Source organism: Serpula lacrymans (genome assembly GCF_000218685.1).
Source record: "Serpula lacrymans var. lacrymans S7.9 unplaced genomic scaffold SERLAscaffold_19, whole genome shotgun sequence".
NCBI lineage: Eukaryota > Fungi > Basidiomycota > Agaricomycetes > Boletales > Serpulaceae > Serpula > Serpula lacrymans.
The window spans coordinates 498,915-517,894 of NW_006763308.1; the positions used below are offsets into that span (position 1 = coordinate 498,915).

The following is an 18,980-nucleotide window of genomic DNA, read 5'->3' on the forward strand; positions in this document are numbered from 1 at the left end:
TGTCCCCCTGATTATTTAGGGATCAGCCCTTTAGGGTTAGTAAGGCTGCCCCATTGTTACATGTCACATAGTGGTGTCAGGGGTTCCACAGAAATAGGTCCCATCCCAAGTCAAGGGCTTTTCCCATTAAAATGGTCTCATCCCTGCCAGTTGAGGACTTCTCCCCACAAGTAGGGCTAGCCCCCCTCATTCAGAATTAGGTCTGTTCTCAGTGTATGGGTCTTGTCCCATATGCTGGTAGCACATAGGGCCTATCCCAACATGTGGAGTATAGGATCTGTTAATAAATCTAAGTGAAACTCAGCCGCTGCCTAAGAGGCTATAGAAACGACTTTATTATTTACCTGAGTGAAACTACAATAGATGTTAGTTTAAGGTGATCTCTAATAAATGTAATGTAACATACCTCAGCCGCTGCCCGAGAGGCTATAGAAACAACTGAGGTATTTCTATACTAAACCCCCTACTACTTATAGTTGGAGGTGCTACTCACTACAGTATAATGACTCCTGGGAGAACAATGGTGACTCTATGGAGTGGTGGCTATGCTCCATGGAGAACAATGGCTGCTTTTGCAGAGACTGGGTTTATCCAGTTTTGTCACCTGTCCCAATAAAATAGTCTCATCCCTGCCAGTTAAGTAGAGGACCTCTCCCCACAAGTAGGGCTAGTCCCTTATTATTGAGAGTTAGGCCTTTTCCAAATATACAGGTACTACCCCTACTTGTAGGCCCTGTCCAATACATAGGGGTTGTTCCAACAGGAAGAGTGTAGGACCTCTCCCAAAAAAATGGTATTATCACTACCAGTTAAGTAGAGGGCTTCTTCCCACATGTAGGGCTAATCCCCTTTACTTCAAGTTAGGTACTTTCTGAATATATAGGTTTTACCCCTGCTTGGAGGATATAGGGCCTGTGACAACACATAGGGCTAATCCCAACAGGAAGAATATAGGACCTGTCCCAATAACATGGTCTTATCCCTGCTAGCTGAGTAGAGGGCTTCTCCCCACAAGTAGGGCTGGCCCTTTTTACTCCAGATGTATGGATCTTGTCCCATATGCTGGTAGCACATAGGGCCTGTCCCAACACATAGGGATAGTCCAAACAGGTAGGGTGTAGGACCTGTCCCAATAAAATGGTCTTATTTCTACCAGTTGAGTAGAGGATTTCTCCCCACAAGTAGGGCCAGTCCCTTTTATTCAAAGTTAGTTCTTTTTCCAATATATAGGTATTACTTCTGTTTGTAGAGTGTAGGACCTCTTCGAACAAACTGGTGTAGTCGCTGTAAGTAGGTTCAGACTTTTCTTCTATGCATTGATTGCATCTCAATATATAAGTTTAATTGCTGGTGGTAAAGTATAGTGTCCATGAAACACATACTATAAATGTCTTGTGACAATATATTTTCTATGTTTTTGCCAATGTTTTCACAAAAACATTTGGGTAAAACACATTAAAAAAAAGTTCCTGAGAAACAAGCCAAAAAACAAAAACTCCATTCTTTAGATGTTTTTGAACTATTTCCCCAAAAACTATCAGACTTTTTCATCCAGCAAGTTCCCAGATGTAGGGTATAGGTCCTGTTTTAATGATGTGCTAAATAGCCTAGAATCTCCCAATATTTTGTATGGAATATGTTGCATATAAGGTTTGAATATGAAAATGCTGATAAATTCAAAAATTGGATACAGAAGAATGTTGTCTACAAAATGTTATCACACTTTTCAAAAGGTTTTTATAGGGATTTCTAAGCTATCATGCATGAGTATTATACAAAATGGTTTTCCTACAAAATAGTTCAATGAAAAATTTAACAAAAATCAGAAAAAGTGATATTGTAGAGCATATATGATTGTCTGAAAAATATTATAATATCTTGTCTCAATCAACCACATGCAAATTTTATACACAATGTTACAACATTTTCTTCACAACCTTATATACTCTACATTATATCAAAATTTTGAGTTTTATTATTTACTATATATATATAGCTTTATAACTGTTGGATTGATTGGAGTGATAGAAACCTCCAAGACTGTATGTGACAAATTATGACATTTGTTTATAGTATGAGAAAACATGCATTGGCCAGGGCTTGAACCTGGGACTCCAGCTTCCATAGTCTGGTGTTTTACCAACCAAGCTACCAAGGTGTACTTGGAAAGCATACTAATTGGTTGCATGCCCAGAAGGTCCAGAATCACTGTACACGGGTGCGGATCCCATTGTGTTGTGATAGTATGTGCCCTAGAAGAGCAACATGAGAGATATGATGCTTGACAATAACACTAAAGCCCAAAATTACTGTGAATCAAGAATAATGTAAAATTTAAAAATTTGCAATATACATAGAGCACATGTACCTTGGAAAGTGAGAGAAGAAATAAACTACACCAACATATATACTACTTATATGTACCAGTCTACTTCTAAATTATATATTATAAACCTTCTTCCATTTCCTGACATAATCAGTAGGGGTGACAAATGCATATGACATAAGGAACAGGTGTGAGTGACTTTGATACTACCAAATTGATTATGTCTGGCATTGTCGAAGATGTCAGAGGCAATTGCATGACACGTAGTCTAGATGAAACCAGAGGTTATGGTAATCAGTGATTACTGTTAGTTGATATATAATTGCTGTGTTGGTGAGTATAGTAAGATGTGGGTGTTGATATAAGAAAAATATTACAATACCTGCTGGAGCTCCCTGGTGTTTTGAAAGGATACTCACACCAGCAGTACAACTTGTGGGATAAAACCTATCAGTGTCCTTGGGACAAGACCCAACAGACTGTATGGGATAAGAGTATAACAGTTCTTTGGATAAGACCTTTAAATGTCCATGGGATGAGACCTATCAGAGTGTATGGGACAAGAACATAAGAACTTGTGGGATTAAACCTGACAGAGTACATGGGAGAAAACCGTCAGGGCTTGTGGGATCAGACCTAATGGTGTCCATGGGACAAGATCTATTGGAATGTAAGGGACAAGACCACAAGGACTTGTGAGATCCTATTAGTGTACATGGGATAAGACCACAAGGATGTGTGGGATCAGACCTAACAAAGTGTGTGGGACAAGACCTATGATAAGGACTTGAGGAATCAGACCTACTAGTGTACATAGGGACAAGATTATAAGGATATATGGGATTACACCTATCAGAGTGCATTTAATGCAGAAGTTGTTAGTCTGGTACTAGCAGCTAAACTCAGAATTTGTCTTCAAAGTCCAGTCTTCCCTATCTCCATCTTCAGCAACAACCAAGCAGCTATACATGCCAGCCGCATACCTAATAGACACTCAGGCCACCAATATTATGAAGATCAAATTTGAACATTAAAATAATTACAGACTCACCCTCAGATGGATAGTGGGATACAACAGTATCATAAGCAACAAAGAAGCCAATACATCAGCCAAAAATGCTTTGGACTCTGCAGAAAAATGATCAACTCTAATAAAAGTATACTCAGTATTACTAAAATTTTTACCAGCCAGACAGGCAGGGGCAAGGCCCTTTTTTTAGGGATAGGACCTATATTTTCCAACAAGGGACTAGCACTACTTAGTGGTGACAAAACCGGATAAACCCGGTCTTTGCCGAAGCAGCCATTGTTCTCCATGGAGCATAGCCACCACTCCATGGAGTAACCATTGTTCTCCTAGGAGCACAATTGTACTCCTAGGAGTCATTATACTGTAGCAAGTAGCACCTCCGACTATAAGTAGTAGGGGTTTAGTATAGAAATACCTCAGTCGTTTCTATAGCCTCTTGGGCAGTGGCTGAGTTTCACATAGTTTTATTAGGTTATGAGCCCTGGTGTGCAAAAGCTACGCAGGAAATAATTCTTATTTGAAATGGCAACCTCGGAACCATAACCACAGCACGCAATACATCTGCATGTCCAGTTCTCACTGGACCCAACAATTTTCAGATATGGAAACTCCGGATCATCTCAAAGCTACATCGGGAAAAAGTTCTCCGGGTTGTTACCGGAGAGGAGCTTAAGCCTTCACCAGGAAAACCTACCTCCTCCGAGGATCCTGAAATCACCTGGATACTTAAGGATGAGAAGGCACATGGAATCATCCAGGACCACATCTCTGATGCCCTCCTAATGAGGACTGGAGACCTCACCAGCTCCAAGGAGTTATTTGACAAACTTGTTTCACTCCATCAAATGTCCAATATTGCCTCGGCCTTCTATTCATTCCAGCAACTCACCAAATTGTCCTGGGATAGGACATCACCTATCCAGGACCACATTGCAAAAATCCGGACAATTGATTCACACCTCTCCGCAATGAAACTAGGAGTTGATACCAAACTCATGTCTTTCGCTTTTCTCCAATCTCTCCCATGCACTCCTGAATGGCAAATATTTCAGTCATCAGTAATCAACACAATTGAAGAAAATAAACTTACCTTTGATGCAGTTGAGATCCTAATCAATGCAGAAGTTGCACAACAGTCAGGGAAGGCCCCTGGAGGTTCTGAATCAGCACTCAAATCTGAGGAGAAATGGTGTAACTTCCACAAAGCCAAATCACACAACACCTCAGAGTGTTGAACACTTCAGTCAGCTGAAAAAGGTCAAAGGAAGAAGGGAAAGGAAAGACACAAGGATAAAGGAAAAGAGAAGGAAAAGGCAAATACAGCGGAGCAATCATCTGGATCTGACTCCGAGGAGGAACAGAGTCATATTGCATTGGAACATGTACATATTTCCAAGCCCCTTGCTAAACGCATTCAAGCTTACTTTGCGTCAGAACCCAATAAGACCAAAACAACAATTATTATTGACTCCGGAGCAACATCCCTCATGGTCTCTCACCTGTTACAATAACACAATTTTCGGACCTTCCCTTTACTTTTATTCTCCGCTTTAACCTTGTACTTTAGCTTTCACACATGGTGCCACGCGGCCCTTTCCCTTTCTCGCGCCGTGTTGCCTTTCTTCTTATTATAGACACAACTCTCTCACACAGTGGAGCTGGCCATGCAGGCTAGGCCCCATGACATCATCAGCCACTGTCGCTATCAACTGTATAGTACACATGTACAAATAACCCTGTAGTAGTATATATACCCCAATAGATCCAGGAGACTCCTCAGCGAGTCCTCCTGTTGTTAACCAACAAACTTTTGGTGGCTCAAGGGGTAACCATTCCCTCATCATCTTCCTTATAGTGTGTTCTGTGTGCGCCAGAGTAACTAACTCTTGGTTGTTACATCACCGCTCCTGGTTTGAGCCAGGAACATACCATGTTCTGCATCCTCTTAGGACAATCAGTTTTGGGGATGAATCCTCTGTAAATGCCATTGGCATTGGAACAGTAATCCTACAAGCAACTGTTGGCAAAAAAGACTACAATATTGCACTGTCAAATGTCTTACTTGTGCCAAACTTCACGTTAGCACTTGTCTCTGTCCACAAATTGTCCAAAACGGGGTTATCAACACTTTTTCCAGCAGGGTCAAATGCTTGTGAAGTTCGGAAAAAGGAAGAACTTATCCTCACTGCGTTACACAAGCGAGGACTTTATCACATCCAAGCAAAACCCGAAATTAACCCGGAGTCAGCTTTTGCAGCAGTAGATGTAAATTTATTGCACAGGAGAATGGGACACATTGGAATGGACCGCTTGCAATAAATGGTTACAAAAAGACAGCTCCAGGATATAGACACCCTTACCGGAACCCCGGAGTTTTGTGAACCTTGTGCTTTAGGAAAGATGAAGAAATTACCTTTCAAGTCCACTGGAGGAAACCGGGCCAAGCGCCTCATACAAATTGTGCACACAGATGTTGAAGGACCAATCAAACCAACTTCCGAGGAGGGTTTTCGGTACTGGATTATCATTGTAGATGATTTCTCCAAATTTCCATGGATATATTTCCTAAAATATAAAAGTGAAGCACTGGAACAATACAAGCAATGGAAAGAAGATGTCCAAACATTCTTCCGGACTCATTTGGGAGAAAAAGACTTTACTCCACTATGCACAGAATTCCTCCAAAGTGATGGGGGAGGAGAATATACTGGCAATGCATTCAAAAATCAACTCTGAGGAGATGGTGTCATCCAAGAAACTACAGCTGCAGATACTCCGGAACAAAATGGCATTGCAGAACGCATGAATCAGACATTGGCTACATTAGCAACCACTATGCTCCATGATTCCAAGCTCCCAAAGTCATTTTGGGTAGATGCCATGCAAACAGCTGCATATATCACAGCACACAGCCCAGCATCAGTACTCCATGAAAAGACCCCATATGAAATACTGTTTAAAAGGAGAGTTGATCTTGTTTTGCCCTTTCGGATGCCAAGCATATGCCTTGATTCTGAAAGACAAAAGGCAAGGGAAGTTTTACTCCAAGGGGGGCAAAGCCATAATAATTGGCTACACACATGGAAAGCAAGCCTACAAACTCCTAGACACTGAAAAACGGACTGTGTTTTCCAGTCGGCATGTCATATTCAATGAATCCGGAAAGGTACAAAAGGACAACACTGATAAAATTGGATATTGACCAGACCAGGGATTAAACCTGGAACCTTCTGGATACATGCCAGCTGCTCTACCAATTGAGCTATATGGCCAAGGTTATACAATGTAGGATCTTAAACATGACATGCAACCACAGACGTCTTACACAGAATAGCTGCTGCATACTGTGCTGGCTTACAAATCAGAGGTATTATCCTATGGGGTATTGGTATGTCAGAGTATATTCTAACAAATACTGCTCCCTGGAACACAGACACTAGCACAGATTAGTGAGAGGGACTCATTCCAGAGAATGCTCACTATCCAGACCAAAATACATTGGAGAAGGATGATCCTGACCCTCGGATCCAAAATCCAAATGAATTGCAAATGGAACCACATCTCCAAGGAGATGTTCCACAAGCAATAAAACCATATCAGCATGAAGATGTTCCGAGAGCAGTGGGGCATTACCTCTGTGAAGATGTTCTGAGAGCAGTGGGAGCACCTGATCAGCTAAGACACCCTCCACAACAGTCTCTACAACCAAGACCCGAATACTGGCCATCTTCGGAACGGAAACCCAAAGTAGAGTCACAGTCAGTGGGAGGACAGCTCCTCAACATACAGCCAGCTGATGTGGAAAAAGTCCGAATACAGCTAGGCAGCCTGTCCATTGGATCAGCTTCTGAAAGGCATACAACACCTCCAAGGAGTCATCAAACACCTCTGAGGAGACATTCAACACCTTCAGGAGTGAGTGGGGCAATACACACAGAAATGCGTCTACTCCCTGGAGTACCTACACAAGTGCCTAAAAGAGCAGTCATGCCTGCTAAAGTCCTAGGAGTACGCAGAAGCAGTTGCCAGACTCGTCCTGCAGACAAAAACTGAGATTATCAAAAGACTCTAGATGAGGAACAGTCTTGAAAAGAGCAGCATGACAAATCCATGTAGAAACCTAACACTCCTGAGGTTCATGAAGAAACATCTGATACAGAGGAGACATTCTTTGCTGGAATATCAAGCACTGGTCCATCTAATACAGACCTTTAAAGGACACTAAAGGAAGCCTTATCATGTCCGGATGGAGAATTATGGAAGTCTGCCTTGGAGGAGGAACTCCTAAGTCTCAATACTAATGCAGTATATGATACTGTTCCACTTCCGAAGGGAGTAAAACCCATTACATCAAAACCTATGTTCCGGATCAAGTTTGATCAAAACGGAAACATTAAGAGATACAAACTCCGGATTGTTGCACGAGGTTTTACTCAAAGGGAGGGGATTGATTACCAGGAGGTTTTTGCTCCGGTTGCAAACTTAGAGTCAATTTGAATTATTTTAGCCCTGGCAGCAAAGTACAACCTAGAACTTGAGGAAGAACTGTACATGCTTCCTCCAGGGGGTGTTTCTATCCAACCTGGATACTGCTGGAGATTGAAGAAATCCATCTACAGGTTAAAACAAGCTGGTCATACACCGAACAAAACTTTTGATTGCAAGCTCCAGGAGCTCGGTTTCACAAGACTAAATGCAGAAACATGTCTCTATGTATTCCGGGACAACAAACAAATATGCTTTGTTGTTGTCTATGTAGCAAAACCTCCTCCTAGGAGCTTCATCCCGAAAATTCATGGATATCACACAAGCTAAACTTGAATCCATATTCAAAATGTGGGACCTTGGAGAAGCAAAATTCATCCTTGGAATAGAAATCCAACGTGATTGTTCAAACAAAACAATATCCCTATTGCAACGCCAATACATTGACACAGTCCTGGAGCGTACTGGAATGAAAAACTGCAAACCTGTATGGACACCAATGGCCCATGGATGAAAACTCCTTGCAAATGCTCCAGGGGAAGATATTGTGCAACATGAGATGCATATTAAAGGGCGTCAAGTGTCATACCTCTCAATTGTAGGCTCCCTCATGTATGCCATGCTCGGAACTCGCCCAGACATTGCCTATGTTGTTGGAATACTAAGCAGGCATAGCTCAGCTCCAAAGAGCCATCACTGGGAAGCTGCAAAATGTGTCCTCCAATATCTGAAAGCAACCAAGGACATGGAACTACAATATGATGGCACAGATGTCTCCATGGACATGGATTTCTATGGATATTCAGATGCAGATCGGTCTGGAGACCCAGACACGTCTTGATCAACATCAGGGTTTGTCTTTATCACCATCCGAGGAGCAATCTCCTGGACAAGCAAAAGACAAAGCATGGTTGCTTTATCCTCCATGGAGTCAGAGTACATTGGATTGAGCAATGCTGGACAACACCTTGCATGGCTTTGGACATTTTTTGAAGAAATTGGACATGCTCAAAATGGACCTACAATATTGCACTGTGACAATCAAGCAGCTATCATTCTTACACGAGATCCGCAGTTCCGTGCTCGCACAAAACATATTCAACGCAAATATCATTTCATCCGAGATGACTTAGTATCAAAGGGAGAAGCAGTAATCAGATACGTTCCTACAGGAGATATGGTTGCAGACATTCTCACTAAACCCCTTACTCACGAAAAACACTGGAAATTCTCTAAAGCTATGGGACTACAGTTGCACTCAAGTGGGAGTGACAAAACCGGATAAACCCGGTCTCTGCCGAAGCAGCCATTGTTCTCCATAGAGCATAGCCACCACTCCATGGAGTAACCATTGTTCACCTAGGAGTCATTATACTGTAGGGAGTAGCACCTCCGACTATAAGTAGTAGGGGGTTTAGTATAGGAATACCTCAGTCGTTTCTATAGCCTCTTGGGCAGCGGCTGAGTTTCACTTAGTTTTATTAATTTCCCACACTCCTACTCACCTGTAGGGCTACAATACCTGCCTTCAAATATATGTTTCTGCAATCTCATATTACAGATCTGCACAACTGATATGACAACGCCAACAAGACACAGTCTTGGGGCACTGGAGCACAATGAAAAGAACACTCAAAAGAAGAGGAAGAGGTGGGAGTGGTTACCCATTTGGTAGGAGTGAGTTAGTTGGTTAACAACAGGAGGACTCGCTGAGGAGTCTCCTTGATCTATTGGGGTATATATACTACTACAGGTTTGTTTGTACATATGTACTATACAGTTGTAAGTAAGGTTTTAAAGTCCTATGTTGAGCATGTGACCAGTCACATGATGAGTCTAGACATTGGACAGGTGATGAGTCACATAACCGGTCATGTGACTATGAAAAGTCAAAAATGTAAAGTAAAGTAAATGGTCACATGACTGATCATGTGACTTGGAAAAAGTAAAAGTAAAAGTACGAAAAAGTGAAGTGTAAGTAGGTGCTGGTATGTCAATTGTAACAAGTGAAGCCTTTCAAATGCAGGCATGCTGAGGACATACCATTGGCAGTATTATTAATATTATCTGTGATAGAAGGACATAAAGACACAAAGTACTAATCTATCATACTCACCTAGACTTTTAGTAGTATCAGCCAAACAATATTCTGGAGCCTTACCTCAACTACATAACAGCCTGACACAATTCTCCAGTTCAGGCTCCGCTCAAATATGTTCCTGCACATTAAGCCAGCCACTGTGTGATATTTTGAGCAAAGTGGCTCAAAGCGCTGGAACATATTTGAGGGGAGCCTGAATACCTCCAAGAGCAGTCACTGAGGTACTAGATACAAGACACTAACTAGACTTATTGTCAGGCAACAAATATGAAGCTATATAACAAAACACAATGCCTGGTCAAGTCCTTGTTGGAAGGCGATGAATCAGGGTATGAGGATGAAGAGTATTGGTATAAGCGCAAATCCAAACTAATATTGAACTAGAGAACAATACATCGAGTATGTACTTCTTTATATAGTGAACGGCAATGGTCAGACCGAGAAAGGGAAGTACTGAGAAAGTGGTCTGACTAGCTAGCTAACCAATAAGAAAAAAGGAGCAAGTGGTCCGATCTATCGTATTTACTAATCGTATGAGAAAATGTATTGGTAAGGGATGTGCGATTGGCTGTATTAGTAAGCCCATGAGAAGGCGCTGACTCACAACCTTCTTTGCTTATCAATATTCCTCCAAAGTATTCCCAGACATAGCACTGGATTGTGGCTATGTCATCTGGATATCTTCTTGAGGGTTGACAACAAGTTTACCTCGTTGTAGGTACGATAGAATGTGAGTGTGAAGAGAGAATAAGAAGAAAAATGATAAAAGCAATAAGACACCTGCTGTAATCTCTAGTCTAAGGGCAAGAGGAGTGACGGGGATTGAGTCTGCTAACCACGACATGACGGGAATGCGATAAGAAAAATCGATTCCTCACACTTATAGATCTGTACTGATACTTTTTGTGACTCCAGCTCACATGCTTAAATACTCTGGTAATGGCCCACATTGGTTTTACTATATGGTATTGTTGATTTTGGCATGCAATATAAGCACCACAAGTCAAATCCTCATTTGTTGTAGTATAATCACTTAAATTCTATTATAAAACTATTAATTACTTTGAGCTGATCTAGGTGGCTTTGTTTTGCTTTAATTGCAATAATAGTGGTATAAATGCAGCACAGTGGCTTCTATACTGATATAGTGCAGTATTTGCCACAAATGCTATATTTGGTCTATTACCCAATTACATCCAAGTATATCCAGTTATAGTAAAGTCGTGTTTTCCTGATGGGTGAGTAGGAGCTGGGATTGCTGCTTGTGAAGGTGGGGGACCCTGATTGTGAATTGGGTCCCAGTTGTTTCATGGGGCTGGCAGACCAGCTTGTGTGCTCCCCAAGGCGGTCAAACCTTGATGGGATGGTGAAGAGCAGTGAATAAAGCCCCTGATGCTTTCTGCTCTGAGGCTACTGGCTTCTGGGACTTGCTCCCCAGGCTTGCATCGTTGTCCCAGACGTACTTGTACTTCTCCCAGCTGCACTTGTTGCAGGATATCCTCTAGTTCTTTTTCTGCTTACTCCTTCTCATAGTACAGGTATACTTGTTTATTTTGCACCACTTGCACCCCTCTCCCATACTCTTCCTCTGCAAATCCTCTACGCCCCCGGTAATCTTTACCACCACCCTTGGCTTTTTTTTCCCCTTGCTATGTGGAGGTGCTATTGTGTCCATGGGAGCTGGGGGGTCCAGGTACTGACCGCTTGATATCCTGGGGCGTGGGTGCATGTGTTAGTTTTGGTGATTCTGCACCTTTGTGCTACCTATATATTTTCATTCCTTTCTCTATCTATTCTTCTATCATTCACTATTGATTGTGTTCTCTATTATTTTGCCTTTGTGGCTGCTTTGTTTACCTTTGTTTACAAAACTTCGGACAGTACTGCAGAGTCCAATGCTTCCTATTCTCTAGTTACTCACATTGGACTCTAGGTACTGTATACCTGTCATACTCTCTAATAATATAGTTACTCACATTGGACTCTAGTTCCAGTCCCTGATTGCTCTCAGCAAGTGGCTAGACACTTCCTTCAAGCTTTGTTCTTAATAGCATGTACTTGGGGCAAGGTGGCTTTGAGGGCCTGGGAACAGGGGGCATGGATAGCAAACACTGGGGAAGAGCTGCCCTCTTTGCTTACTTCAATAACACCACTGTTATGCAAGCAATATTGTGTTTTCTTTTACCAGTAGCAGGTGCCGGGGGCTCTGTGGTTGTTCTGCTGTTGTTGCAATATGTAAGGTGGCAGACCCACAATATGGAATCACTGTTAAAAAAAAAAGTCAGTAAGTAATTGAAAAAGAATCAAAAGATGAAAACTCTCTTTCCATCCACCACCTATTATCACGAGCCTCTGTGCTCTCATGAGTCTGTCTCTTGGGATTAAACCAGACAAATCCTTCTACTGTCTCATTTTCTCAGCAGATCATAGACAGAGTAATGCCAGGCTTTGTTTCTGTCTTTTATTGTGTCTGTCCCACTCACTACCTCCTGGTCCCTTTTGAATAGGAACCCAGGGCCAGTAAATAAGAGCCACCTTGATGTGCTAGTGTTACAAATTGTACTTAAACATAGACTTTATTTCCCTTCACAAGTGGCTACACTCCGCTACCTGCATATACCTTCCCACACACATTGCCTTTTACAGTACCACCCATCCTCTTTTGTTCAACACAAACACCTACCCTAAAGTAGACACTATATATACAGACCTGTATTATAGTTACTATCTCCAATATGATTATACACTTCAACAGTGTAACTTGGTATTCATTAGTTAAAACCCTCATCATCAGAATACGTCTCAAACTCGTCGACGAGCTTATCAGAAACCACTTGTATATCCGAAACCCAGTGTTACCAGGCTTGCACATTCCAAGCGTAACAAAACAATTGTATTCATCCACATCCCACGCTTTATAGTGAAGGGACAAAAAAGACGACAAAATGTCGCAAGGAAGAAGGCCCACCATGAGGGCACAAACCAGAGCAGGACCAACACAGACAGCAACACCACCGACGTCATCCCAACAAGAAAGAATAGCAGCACCACCTCCCTTTCCCCAACCAGACGTAACCCAACTCCACACCACAGAACAAGCAGATGTTTTCTACGAAGCAAGAACATGTTGGCTACAATACTACGCAGAAAGCCACCCACAGCTACTACCCACAACACAACACAATCCCCCAATAACCGTAGAAAACCTCTACAATGAGAACAACTTTGAAGAATTCACGGCAAATGGTGACCCGATACCACCTCCCACACCACAGATCCTTCCCACAGCACCCGATCCATCCCCACTTCCACCAACACGCACCATGTCTAACGCTACAGCATCCAAACCCGCTAAATTCGGACAAATAGATAAATTTGATGGCATGCCCGACCGAGCAAACAGATGGATGTTATCAGCCAAAGCATATTTTGACGTAAATGACACCATCTATGACTCGGACAAAAAAAAGGTCTTCAAAGCACTTTCCCACATGAAAGAAGGAGCAGCCCTGGCATGGAAAGAAACCAAATTAACGGAATATATGGGATCGGGCAGATACCCAAAATGGGTGGACTTCAAAACCAACTTTAACGGAACATTCATTACCGCAAACGTAAAAGGGGCGGCCAGTGCGGCCCTCATGACAATGAGAATGGAAACAGGAGAAACAGCAGTACAGTTCAACTCTAGTTTCATGGTAAAAGCAGGAAAGAGCAGCTTAAACGATGAAGGACTAATCATGGTATACAAAAGCTCTATATGCCCATACCTTCTTCAAAATGTACTCAACTCCTCCATACAACCCAAAAATATTGCAGGATGGATAAGCACAGTTACTGGCCTAGATGCCAACTGGACAAACTCAAACAGCATCAGTGAAGGAAAATAGGGGAAAAAAGGAGAAAAGAAGAAAGAGGAGAAAGGAGGAAGAAGCCAATCGTCCTCGGCAAAATGTTTAACCAAAGATGAAGAAGACTCGCTCAAAAGAGAAGGGCAATGCTTTATATGCAAAGAACAGGGACACATCTCACGGTTCTGTCCGGAAAAGAAGAAAGGAAAACAACCAGATCAAAGGATCAGAACAGCAGAAGTTGAAAAGGATGAAGCCGAAACGGTAGTGGATAACGGAAAAGGGATTTCTCACATCCTCAAAATGTGGAGAGAACTCAACAAAGCAGATTGAGCCAGCATCATTGATGAATTGGAAAAAGAGGGTTGTTGAAAGGACGACCCACACCAATGTTGGTACTTGTCCAAAATAGCCGTTGTAACAATAGCCACAATCAATTCAAACTTGTTATGAATTGATACCACATTACGACAAAAAACCATTGGAACAAAAGCATTAATAGATTCGGGAGCAACAGACGACTGCATGGACGCAAAATTTGCAATCAAACATCGCCTACCACTCAACAAACTGGAAACACCCATCACGTGCAAAAACGTAGATGGAACCATCAGCAACGGAGGAAAAATCACCCATTACACATATCAACAAATTGAAGCAGGAGGAAGGAATGCCATGTGCAAATTCCTCATCACCGGATTAGGAGGAGAAGACATTCTCCTAGGATACCCGTGGCTCCACAAGGTTAACCCCACAATAGACTGGACATCAAAAAGCATGAATACCCAACACGCCATCCGCACCATCCAATCACACTCCAACCGATCCATGATTTGCACCATCACAATCAATCAACCAGAACTATTGATCAACTACGTACACGAAACACGGATCTTTGCGAAAACCAACACTGCAATGGAATTAGCTATCCAGAACAACATTGGGAAAAAGATAACGGAACTACCCGGAACCTACAAAGAGTTTGCACAGGTCTTTGACAAAAAAGGCTTCGGAAAGACTACCCAAGAGAAGGATCTACAATCATGCCATAAACCTAAAACTGGAGTTTAAACCAAAAGATTGTAAAATCTACCCTTTATCACCAAAAGAAAACACCGCACTCGAAGAATTCCTTGACGACAACCTTTGAAAAGGATATATCAGACCAAGCAAATCTCCAATGGCTTCCCCCTTCTTTTACATAGACAAAAAGGATGGATCTTTGCGACCATGCCAAGACTATTGACAACTTAATGAGACCCCTACCCACTACCTATGATCCCCGACCTCATAGACCGACTCCGCGGAATGTCCCACTTCACATAATTAGATCTATGTTGGGGATATAACAATGTCAGGATAAAAGAAGGAGATGAATGGAAGGCGGCATTCAAAACCCAAAAAGGACTCTTTGAACCGACAGTGATGTTCTTTGGCATGTGCAACTCCCCGGCCATGATGAATGACCTCTTCACGGACATGATAGACAAAGGATAGCTTATCATATACATGGACAATATGCTCATATTCAGCAAGGAACCAGAAAAACACAGCCTACGGACAAAAAGGGTATTGCAACGCCTGAGCAAAAACGACCTATACCTGAAACTAGAAAAATGCACGTTTGATGTAGCCAAAATTAAATATCTCGGCATGATCGTCTGTCACAACCAGGTGCAAATGGACCTAGTAAAGCTATCACCATGCAGGAAAACTATTGACACATTAGGAACGGCTAAATTATTTCACCAACACGTGTTCAAAAGATTTGGACTACACAACAAACTCATATCCGATAGAGGACCACAGTTCACATCAGAAGTTACCAGGGAACTAGCCAGATTACTCAAGACCGGAGTTAATCTATCAAAGGCATACCACCCTTAATCTGATGGAGAAACAGAAAGGGTAAACCAAGAGATAGAAACATATTTACGGATCTTCTGCAACAATTTACCACACTCTTGGACAGAATATCTCACAATGGCAGAATCCTGCCACATTCATAGACCACATTTGGCACGGAATAAATCCCTATTCTATCTCATGATGGGATACCATCCTAGGGATCTCCCCTCAACACCAATAACAACCAACATACCGGCCGTAAGCAAAAGACTATCTAGCTTACTAGAAGCAAGGACCATAGCCTTGCAAGCCCACAAACTAGCAAGAGCACGCATGCAAAAATACTCACAACATCTGTTACCCATATTTACAAATGGACAAAAGGTTTGGCTAGAAGCAACTAACCTAAAGAAGAAAGGAACACCCTACAGAAAGTTCAATTGGAAGTGAGAAGGACCCTTCATCATCCTTGAAAAGGTATCACTGGTTAACTACCGACTAAAACTCCCAGATGTGTGGAAAATCCATCCCGTATTCCACGCCGCCCTTCTAACCTCGTACAAACAAACCGAAGCTCACAGAGAAAACTACATCAGACCACCAGTGGAGATAATCAATGACCAAGAGGAATACAAAGTAGAAGCAATTCTACGTAACAAAAAGAACCAAAGAGGATATTTAGTCAAATAGAAGGACTATCCATCGGCCGAAAACTCCTGGGAAGAAGAAGCAAACCTACGGAATGCTTCCAAAATCCTGAACAAATATAAAAGAAGACATAAACTGTGAAACAAATGGACAGGATTCCCTCTCACAACCACTTTCCAAAAACACCATGTCCCAGACCACACCCATCGACCAACAAACCCATTCCCCCTGTTTTCCCCCATACCTCGCCGAACCCCAAGTGCTCACTGAAGCACAATGGGCACACTGCCTAGCCCTTACTTGTGAACAGACCAACATTGTCGACGCCACCGAACTGATGTCAGATAGGCGCACCTACCTTTATCTTTTTCACCAGTCTAACATTATATGCCCCACTGCCACATACCCACTGGACATGTTTCATCGTTGGCGAAACGCACTCCTTGTTGCTGACGAACTACATGCAGTCACCGTCTCACTGGGTTCATTGGTAGACGAGCTTACACGCGACAACAATTCCATATTGAGTACTGGAGCGACTTTGCTCATGGAACACTTGCAGATAGAATCCCTAGAACGACGCTTGAGGAAGAATTGTGAGAGTGGAGAGAAGGAAGCAGTCGAAGCATTCCTACACCTAGGTGGCCAAACCGTATGCACCAACGCAAAGACCTGCTCGCCCAATGAGGGTACCTTACCTCCCCTCCCCCCGATTTGCTGAACCTTCCCGCAACTACAAGGCACCCCTTTCCAGGTTGTCACCCCCCAGTCTCACCGCAGTCACCTCAACTAGCATATCCCCCATCTCCGCCAGATCCTGTTCTACCCGCGCCCGCTCCACCATCCCCAACTTGTTCCTTTGCAACCAACTCAATAGTCCCCAAAGCCAATGCAGTAGAAGAATTGCAAGTCATATCAATTCCTACGCGTCCAACAACACCCCTCCTCCAACTCCCTCCACCTTGTCGCAGTCGCCGATTACGCAGGCAGTGCCCAAAGCCGGTACTCCTTATCCCTTTGGGGCGCACATCCGCTCACATGAATCGCTCTCAGGAGTTGAACAGGAGGTCGAAACCTACGTCAAGCAACGAGTTGCCTCAGGTTGGAAGGCCATCTAGGAGCAATGAAGGAGCTACCTTGGCTTCTCCGTGTTGGAGCAAAAAGCCCTCACCCATCTCTGACTACTCTAATTCTACCCATTTGCAATCCTCTTCTGAACAACGCCGTCGCCCTCGTATCCGACGTTGCTATGCCTGTCAAGAATATGGCCATTGTGCCATCTACTGCCAATACCATACCTGCTCTGCGTGTGGTTTAGGCGCGCCCGGATACCGAGCTAATGAGTGCACATCAGGAAAAATGGGGGTAGCTATATAGAGCTCTATAGCACTATAAGTACTCATAAAACTGTTATAGCGGTCAAACCTGCTATAGAACCTCTGCCATCTATAGAGCCTCATATAGCTCTATAAATGCTCTAATAGATGTTGGAAATTGTTGTGTGGCAGATTAAAAAAATGAACACAGAAAGGATTTGAACTCTCAACCTAGTAGTCAGCTTTTGGTTGACTAAGCAACCTATAGCCACAACATCACACATTTATCCACTACACCATGAGAGCTTATAAAATGTATTATACAGGTGTTATATATTGACCTTTCATGGACTTAGGTTATTTTTTTACTCATTGTCACCACTTATATTTGGATAAATCATTATTCTTATTTTTATAAATATCAAAGATACAAACTACTATTTCACTAATACAGGATACATAATTGATTAATACTGTATGATTTATTAGCGCTTTTAAGCACCTTGAACTATATTATAGCTATGGCCTTTACAACTATAGGAGCTATGTAGGCTGCTATAGGCTATAAAAGCACTTATAGTACCTTGCCTATAATAATATACTTGACTCCAAACACTTCTGGCCTCTTTCTATTATTGAACAAGTTTATCAGATTAATCCAGAGTTTAAGGGAATTATAGGATACTTCTCCCCTTGGTTAAAATTTTGCCTACTACTGTGCTATAAGAGCTATAAGAGCTATGATTGCACTGATTGCACTATAGTTTCTATGAATGCATTTATATATATAGGTGGTGGCTATATAGCAAAAGGGTTTTTCCTGATGCAACCGGCAACGCAACTTACCCTTTGTGGCAGACTCTTGGGGATTGGATGATGAGCACAACGATCTTGATGAAGACGCACAATACAATGTAGACGGAGAACTAGGAGACTTTGGAGCAGTGTTACCAGGCTTGCACATTCTAAGCATAACAGCTAGTTGACTTGGTAGATTTTTCCTTGGGTAATGAATGTTACAATACACAATTTCTGGACTTTCAACTTTCACTCTCCTCTTTAAACTTTCTTTCACTTTTAGATACTTATGCCATACAGCACTTTCCTCTTATTTTTAAACTCCACTTGTATCTTTGCTTTCTCTTGTGCTGCGTGGCTTCTTTGTATTTTTAGTCAAAACTCTCTCACATGAGCTGGTCACATAGGCTGTGCTCAATGACATCATCATCCACCACCTTTAGCAACTACATAGTACACACATACAAATACCTTGTAACAGTATATATACCCCAATAGATCAAGGAGGGTCCTCAGTGAGTCCTCCTGTTGTTTACCCACAACTAACCCGGTTCCACCTAAGAGATTATATCCACTC

General features: G+C 42.4%; 3 protein-coding genes across 3 annotated transcripts; all 3 read left to right on the forward strand.

Moving 5' to 3' along the window:
- Positions 1-12,887: 12,887 nt before the first annotated feature.
- SERLADRAFT_443805 (uncharacterized protein) lies at positions 12,888-13,832 on the forward strand (the record flags this gene model as incomplete). Its single annotated transcript, XM_007324427.1, has 1 exon — positions 12,888-13,832. One exon carries the CDS (start codon positions 12,888-12,890, stop codon positions 13,830-13,832), a length of 945 nt encoding a protein of 314 aa, XP_007324489.1.
- Positions 13,833-14,267: 435 nt separating this feature from the next.
- On the forward strand, positions 14,268-14,531 carry SERLADRAFT_340633 (uncharacterized protein; the record flags this gene model as incomplete). The annotated part of the gene is made up of 1 exon (XM_007324428.1): positions 14,268-14,531. A coding segment is annotated over one exon (264 nt), but the record flags the coding sequence as incomplete, so codon positions are not given.
- Positions 14,532-16,476: 1,945 nt separating this feature from the next.
- On the forward strand, positions 16,477-17,407 carry SERLADRAFT_443807 (uncharacterized protein; the record flags this gene model as incomplete). Its single annotated transcript, XM_007324429.1, has 3 exons — positions 16,477-16,978; positions 17,044-17,198; positions 17,261-17,407. 3 exons carry the CDS (start codon positions 16,477-16,479, stop codon positions 17,405-17,407), a joined length of 804 nt encoding a protein of 267 aa, XP_007324491.1.
- Positions 17,408-18,980: the final 1,573 nt, after the last annotated feature.